Below are 8,083 nucleotides of genomic sequence, written 5' to 3' on the forward strand. Positions count from 1 at the left end.
TATGGGCTGCTTCTTTGGGCAGGTTTCTACCCCTTGTACTTTGAGGTATAGTTCCGGACTCTCCAACCGCTGTCTTAATTCAGAAATGAGGTGTGCGCGCAGAGTGGACACAGGAGCAGAGGTTCTGTACGCTCTGTGAGCAGAAGAGGCTCTCTCAGGAGGCTGGGAGCGGCTGACGTTCCATGCGAGGAGGAGAGGTCGAGGACAGGACTAGCTTCACTGAGCTGGTGTCTCTCTGTTTATGTGTCTCCAGACTGAGGTCCTTATCACAGGTTTGGGGGCAAAGCAGCAAAACCTAAAATATTCCACTCTCCTTCTCTCTCCTTCCCACCCCCTGCTCGTCCCCAGGGACAGCCTGTGGTCTGCCACCGGAAGGGCCTGCAGCTGGAGCTGTCGTTGCGGGTGCAGGGCAGGCAGGCGAGGGGCCTGGGGAGGATGTCTGGTGAAGGAGGACGAAGGCAGGGATGTCCCTTGGTCTTCCACCAACTCGCAGGCTTGGGCTTAGAGCTTGTGGCTCTCTCTCTAGGACGAGAACTCTTATGACCTCTTTGCCGTCTGTCACCATTTGGGGGATGTCACAGGAGGCCATTACCTGGCCGACATAAAGCCTTCCAAGGACCACCGCTGGTACAGGTTTTCAGATCACACTGTGGAGGTAAGTGCACATTGTGCCTTTGCCCAGGACCTCGGGCCCCACACTGGGCGTGCTTGTCTAAGCTATTCAGGCAGCAATGCTGGCACAGGCCGACCGGCACAAATATCCCTTCTAGGGCATGCCCCTGCAAGGGCACGAGGCGCCGTGTGGTGCAGAACTGTCCCGGGTTTCAATCCCAGCTCTGCCCTCAGCTGGCTGTGTGGTGTCGGGCAAGCCCAACAGACTGAGTTCCTCCTGGAAGGGGGGTGATCCCCGCGGTCACCCCACATCGAGGGTGCCTGGTGGGTGGAGGTAGACGTTGCATGCAGGTGTCGGGATTTGAGGGGACTCAGTGTGCAAGGCACCCGCCAGCTTCCTCAGACTCAGAGAGACCGGCAGAGCCTCCAGCCTCGGAGGGAGCCCAGCACGCGGGGCAGGGGAGGGAGAACCTGATGAACCGGGAGCTGAGGACAGCCGAGTGCTGGAGGACACCGGCTGGGCAGCCGGCAGAGTGTCCCTGCAGGTGCAGTCTCCGGGTCCTGCGTGTCCCAGGGACGGATGAGCCAGGGAGCTGGTGCACACGCGCTGCCCTGTGCTCACTGATGTATGTGTGCACAGCCCACGCCCTTCCCCACGTTAGGCCCGGGTGAAAGCGGCACTGCCCATTAGTGAGTCTCAGTCAGCCTGAGCCTGCCTTGCTGCCTCTGAGCCAGCACACGCCACGCTCGCTGGTCGATCAGCCCCTGACTCTAATGCACAGCACAGGGAGCCCTGCCTGCTCCAGTGCTAAGGAGGAAGCCAACAGTGGTCCTTCCTGGAAGTCCTGCCTCCCCACACCCCCAGGGTGTTTATGCACAGGTCGTGGGGGTGCCTGACTCCTTGAACATGCCCCAGAGTGGGGAGAGGGCCCCATATTCCTAGTGGGGAGCTTGAGCACTGGGGTGCAGGCCCCCATATCACAGACCTATTTATCTCTTGGAGACCCCAATAGCACCCCCAATTCCGTGAAGACAGTGCCAAAACTTGTGTTGCCTGAAAAAGGGCCATCCTGCCCTGCCTATGTCCCCGCAGTGTCCCCCATTTGGGAGGGCAGGAGCATGACCCCTGAGCAGAGCTCTCTGTGCGAGCCTCTTCTCTTTCTCTGTTTCAGCTCACCACACAGCCAGCTGAGTACGGGTAGGTCCAGCCTGTCTTCCTGGGACTCTTGGGGGAGGCGTGGAGTAGCCTGTGCCCAGTATCCAGGTGCTCCTTGTTAGAGAGCGCACAGCAAGGGTCCTGACTCAGGTCCAAGTGAGGGTGGCCTGGCTCACTCCAGGTGGACGGGGCAGCAGAGGGTCTGTCCTGCCCAGATCCTCCTCTGAGCCAACACTGCACCTGCAGGAACAAGACTCCCATGTTGGGGACAAGAGGTCCGCTAAAGACCCCTGGGTGGAGACCACTGTCCTCCCGGCCCCCAACATGCCCCTGCCCTTTAACCAAATGCTCAGGACCCCACACTCTTCCTCACCCCACCTGTGTCTCCTGGTTTCCCCAGAACTGTGTACATGTTGATGTACCACCAGGGGGATTGCCGGGTCTCGGCACTGTCAGCGGGACCCCTTCCCAATCAGCCGGGCCCACCTGAAGCCCCCACTGCGGAGCCTGAGTGTGAGCCTGAGACACTGGGAGAGCCTCTCTTGGGCAGCGACACCTTTTCTGAGTCAGAAAGTCACTAACTGAAGACAAGAGCTGCTGCACAAATATAAAAGCCAATCTACGACGATGCCACCCTGAGTCTCTGTCCTGGGTCTCAGACACCCCCTCCCCTTGGACCCTCCAGGAGGAGAGACTTGTCCAAGAACGGTGGGATGTGCTGGGATCCTCCTGCCTGGGGGCACGTGTCAGGGCCCCCATGTCCCCGATGCTCCTGCAGCCTCCCTTCAGGCCTTCACAGGTGACGCTGTGGCATCCAGGCCAGGGGGACATGAGCCTCTGGGGTGAGGACAGCTCTTCCCAGAGGAGGCTGACAGACCCCACTGCCCACCATGTTCCGTCCCTCTGGGTGGGGAACGGCTGGGGGCTGGGGTGTGAAGGGTCCTCAGGGAGACGCTCTCTGCCTTGTTTCTGGATCCTCTGAGTTTGTGTCTCATGGACCTTTTCCTTGGCTTCTGCCAATAAAACGTCAGGAAAAAGACAGCCTCTCTGTGTGCCCTCGCCGCACCCCAGGACCGGGGACCCTGCTGCTGGCCCAGGGGCATGAACACAGGCAGGTGGGGGTGGGGATAGGGGACCCCAGCAGTGGGCGCAGGACAACCTTGAGAAGAGGCATTTAGAGGGTCCCTCGGCCCCTTCAGGGGCTCTGAGTCAGGCACCCCTCACTCAATCTCCAGGGGGGCCAAGGAGCCCTGTCCAGGACTCTGGGAAGGGTCCTACACTGCATCCCAGTGTCCTGAGACCATGCAGGACAGGACCCTGGAGCCCCCAAAGGAGTGGCAGCAGGATGCAGTTTGGGGAGGCAGACCCCCTTCCCAGGCCTTCTCTGAGAACTGACTGGGAGACTGGGTGAGGCTGTTCCAGGAGGGGTGGAGACTTCCACAGGACAGACTGCAGCAGCCGCCTGACACCACAAAGGTCATTTCCTGGAAATGGCCTGCTGAGGACTGAAACCTACCAGGAGCCAAGCTGCACTGTGGCGGATTAGGGGTCTGTTTGGGTCTAAGGCTTAGGGTACGGTGTTTAGGGTTTAGAGCTTAGTCGTGAAGGTTATGGTCAGGGTCAGTGGTAGGGTTAGGTTGAGAGTTAAGGTTAGGGAGTCATAATCAGGATTAGGGTTGGAGTTAAGGTTAGGGAGTCATAGTCAAGGATAATGTTGAGTTAAGGTTGAGCTGGGGTTAGGATTAGGGTTAGAGTTTATGGTTAGTGTTAGAGGGTTAGGGTCAGGGTTAGGGTTAGAGTTAAGGTTACGGGATTAGGGTTAGGATTAAGGTTAAGGTTAGGGGGCTCAGGTTAGGGTTAAGGTTAAGGAGTTAGGATTAGGGTTAGAGTTAAGGTTAGGGAGTTAGGGTTAGGATTAGGGTTAAGTCTCCAGTTGCCAGTTGTGGTCCCACTGCAGCTAGGTGAAGGGCTGCCAGGACACGTGGAAGCAGGGTTGGGGGTCCGGCCAGAATAGGCTCCTGAGCCTTCTCTCCCCACCACTACCTCAGTCAGACCCTCAATGTGGACAGTGGCAGGGCTGGTACAGCTAACTGGGGACTTGCAAAGCCAGGTGGCCAGTCTCACTCATGATTTATTTAGGGAGTCCCTTGATTTCTTTCCCACTCGGAGGGCTCACCTGGTTTCTACTGCAGCACACAGCTCCATGATGCCCAGTCATGGGACACCCAGTCCCCCAGTCAGTCTGGCCTGGCTGAGCAGTTCCCATGTGGCCCCAAGCACCTTCATAGTGCCTGGTCAAGGATGACCCCAACCCTGTCGGGTGCAGCAGTCCTGCTGTGGACAGACACCTCCAGCAGGGTGGGCACCGCTCCTGCAAAGACTGATGACCACCGTCTGTCTTGTACAGTGCTGCCCAGACTCCGGGTAGACTCAGAGTTCACATGCTCCTCTGTGTGTTGGGTTGGGGGAGGGCTGCCTTGTCAGTAAGCCCTGCTTCTAAGGGTGTGTGTGTGTGTGTGTGTGTGTGTGTGTGTGTGTGTGTGTGTGTGTGAGAGAGAGAGAGAGAGAGAGAGGGCTGCTTGGTCAGTAAGCCCTGGTCCCAAGGGTAACCTGAGAACTGGAGAGGGAGCAGTAGGGGGCCGGGAACTGCCCTCAGAGAGCTCAAAGAGCTTGGGCCTGAAGCTGCATTCCTGCTGCGCCCCCCCCCCCACGTCCTGAAAATTCACGACCCCCATTTGAACAGCACGTGCTAAAACATGCGATGCCTGGAAGCGAACAGCACGTGCTCAGAACGACTGCAGGCTGTGAACCATCGCCTCCACATGGGCCTCCATCCTGCCAATGCCTGCCCCAGCCGCCCCACCCCTTTCCCAGACCCGTCAGGAAAAAGGAGGGAACACTTCCTTCCATGGGGGTCCTCCTTCATCCCACTCACGTTGAGACCACAGTCACCCGTGCCAACGTGCAAGCCAACCACTCCACACCGGTAGCCCCCTCTCTCCGGTCATCTCATTTCTGAATCGCCCATCTCCGTGCTCTGAGGGGACAAGCATGTTCTGGGAGCTGGGGCATCTCCGTTCCAGTCAGAACTCTGTCCCTCTCACTCGCACACTTGAGAGCATTTGCCATCTGTCTGTCCGACCACAGCAGGACAGACAGTGCCCAACAGGAAGGAAACACTGCCTGCCGGTCCTACGCCTTCCCCACCAGCTTCCGTGCCGGAGCCATCGTTCCCGCCCGAAGTCAGTCCACCTCCTTGAAAGACCTTCCTCTGTCGCTGCCCCCCACTTGCCAAGCACGATGTCCTTCCCCAGGGACTGGTCTCTCCTCGAGGTCATAGACCGGAAAACATACAAAAACAAACAAAAAGCCAACAACGAAATAGAGGAAAACATCAATCGAAAAGAAAGTTGAAAACATTAAAAAACTAGAACAAATTTAAAATGCATCCAGAGGGAGATCAAATGATGAGGTGTTGAATTTTAACGGCACAGAACCTGCCTTGACCGGCGTCCCCATGCAGGCTGCAGTGGGCAAGGCTAGCCCCCCAGCCCCGCGGAATGCCCCTTCCTCTCTCAGAAACCGGAAACAACTTGTAAATGGCCGGTCGGAGGCCAGCCTTTCACGGTTGTTCTAGCTTTAACTATTCTCTGCTTCCTTTGCAGTCTGTCTGATTTTGTTATCCTTGTCCGTTTCCTCTGTCTGCGCTGGAGGGTGTTTCTGTCTGTGTGTTCCAGAGTAGGGGAACCCCTGTCCACAGAAGCTGGGTTCGTGGTTCCCGGGGAGCCTGGTGGGGGAGGGGAGGGACATGGGAGCTAGTGATGAGGAGGAGGATTAGGGAGTGTCCTAAACTGATGGTGATGACGATTGTACAACTTGTTCTCGATCTGATCGCACTCTTGACTTGCGTGATGTGTGAATCATATGCCAATAAAACGGTTGGGAAAGAAGAGCTTGAAGGATGGGGGGTGTCAGGGGACCCCTCGTGGTTGGGGTGGCCCCCCGGGCTAGGGACCAGAGCGTTCCCATGCTTGTTAGCCACCGCGGTCGGGTCATCCTTGCTGAGCTGCTTACCCATGTCCTTTTCCATCGTCGCAGAATCCTATAGATGTTCCTGATTAGTCCTCGCGCCCTTACGCACTGCTGCAGATCCCCCCAATCTGGGGACTCTCATTTCACCCTTTTGATGAGGTCTTTTGGGGTGCAGAAGTGTTTATATTTTCAATAGGTCCCAGGCACCTATTGTGTCTTCTGATGCATGTGCTTCTTTCTGCTGGCTGGTAGTCGGGTGTGCGTGGGGGCCTTTCCGTGTGTCCCCGGTTTCCCACTGATGAGCCTGAGAGCTCTGGGCTCACAGTTAGGTCTCTGATCATCACGCAGGGGGAGAGGTATGGGAGACACCTGAGTTTCGGTAAAAGACGAAACACATTAAGTGGGTGTGCTCGCTTCGGCAGCACATATACCAGACACATTGAGTGGGGGGAGAGAGAGGCTTTTCAAGAAATGGTGCTGGGAAAATTGGATGTCCAAGTGAAAGGAACAAAACAGGAGCCGTACCTCACACCACACACAAAAACGAACTCAAGACGGATTAAAGGCCTAAATATAAACCCTAGAACCAAAAATATCATCGATGGAAGAATAGGGATACATTTAAAGGCCTTAACACAAGGTATACATATCCTACCGGACAGAAGGAAAGCATCCAGCCCGCAGAAGGCAGCCCAGAGGACCGCAGCATCCACATGACGACAGGCACGCGCCTCAAGATGCCCTCCCAAGCGTTAGAGAGAACCGCAGATTGGGAAAATGTTCAGTCACGCCGCATCAGATAAAGGGCTAGTTTCCATCACCTGTAGAAAACGGCACCTTAACAACAATACTAATAATAACCCAGCCCCCAAATGGGCACAAGACGTGGATGAACAATTATACAGGTGACATCCAGGCGACCAACAACCATATGAAAACAGAAAGCAGGTGCAGCCACCCTGAGGACATCCTGGTGAGGTGAAGTCCCCCCTCCCACCCACCCCTGGCCTTGCCTATCCTGGGCCCTCCCGGTGGTCGGTCACAGAATCCAGTGGGGGTCTTGACATACCCCACTGTGCACCCTGCCCCCACAGCCCCATCCAGGCCTCCTCTGTGTGCTGTGACGGCAACACCTCCTGCCACTGAGTGTGCGTGTGAGGGGGTGTGCATGTGGTGGTGTGTGTGTGAGGGTGTGCGTGTGAGGGAGTGCATGTGAGAGTGTGTGCATCGGGCAATGTGTGCTTGTGATCATGCCATGGGCGTGCATGTGTGAAAGTATGAGAACCTGTGTGTGCATTGAAAAACTGCCCTTGTACCCATGTGTTTGAGTGTGCACCTGGGTGTGAGAGTGTGCATCTGTGTGAATGTATGTGTGCTCATACACATGCCTGTGAGTGTGAGAGTGTGCATAGGTGAGCATGTGGTGATCCTCATAACTGAGAGCATGAGTATATGCACTTGTGTGCATCTATGTGTTCGTCAGTGTGTGTGCATGTGTCAGTTTTGATCAGTACTCATGCCCATGTGTGCATGTGTGTGAGTGTGAGTGTGCATGGGAGAGTGTCTACATTTGTGAGTGTGTGCCTATACCAAGGCCTATTAGTGTGCCCTTGGGTGAAAAAGTGTGTTCACCTGTATGCTTATCTATACTCACACCTGTGAGTGTGCCTGTGTATGAGAGTGTGCACCTGTGTCTGTAAAACTGTTATTGTGTTCTTGTACTGAAGCCTATGTGGGTGCATCTCTGTGTGAGAGTGTACGTGTATGAGAGTGTGCACCTGTGTGTGTACGTGTGTGATTCTACTCAGGACTGTGGGTGCCTCTCACAGTGGAGTGTGCACCTGTGTCTGACGTGGGTGAGTGTGTGCTTGTACTCACATATGTGAGTGTGCATCTGGGTGTGAGAGTGTCCTAGGTTTGGAGGGAACCCTGCAGCCAGGGTGGCAGAGACAAGGGCTGAGAGGGGAGGAACCCTTTGTCTGGAATGAACATCATGTCCCCAAATGTGTGAGCTTGGGTGACCCTGGTTCTCAGTCATCTGACAGTTATGCAGTGGGTCCCCATCGCCCATGATGTGAGCAGCAGTGAGCAGCCCTGATCTCACGGAAGGACACTCAGGGGGAAGCAGGACCCTGACTCAGGCCACAGCCCTGATGCTCTGTGAGGTTCCTGCATCCCCTTGAATCCTATGAGGGCGTGGAGGAGAGGGGGTGAAGAGGGGGAGGGCCCTGTTACCCCCAAGAAAGAAGAGCTGGAAGCCGAGTGTGTTCTTTGGGCTCAGGG

General features: G+C 56.2%; 1 protein-coding gene across 2 annotated transcripts in view; it reads left to right on the forward strand.

Annotated features, from left to right (window-relative positions):
* LOC123522391 (ubiquitin carboxyl-terminal hydrolase 47-like) overlaps window positions 1-2,809 on the forward strand; it is an 8,130-nt gene extending 5,321 nt beyond the window's left edge. The window contains exons 7-9 of one of the 2 annotated variants that reach the window (XM_045296144.1): window positions 527-655; window positions 1,785-1,810; window positions 2,169-2,809. In XM_045296144.1, coding sequence (XP_045152079.1) covers window positions 527-655; window positions 1,785-1,810; window positions 2,169-2,349 — 336 coding nt within the window. In that variant the 3' untranslated portion in view covers window positions 2,350-2,809. Of the gene's footprint in view, window positions 1-526; window positions 1,194-1,784; window positions 1,811-2,168 lie in introns of those variants that run through there. The other variant, XM_045296140.1, reaches the window with a different exon arrangement.
* The last annotated feature ends 5,274 nt before the right edge of the window (window positions 2,810-8,083 follow it).

The sequence above is a fragment of the Echinops telfairi genome, unplaced genomic scaffold (genome assembly GCF_000313985.2).
Source record: "Echinops telfairi isolate 266 unplaced genomic scaffold, ASM31398v2 ScPeMD7_3;HRSCAF=10, whole genome shotgun sequence".
NCBI classification, from domain to species: domain Eukaryota; kingdom Metazoa; phylum Chordata; class Mammalia; order Afrosoricida; family Tenrecidae; genus Echinops; species Echinops telfairi.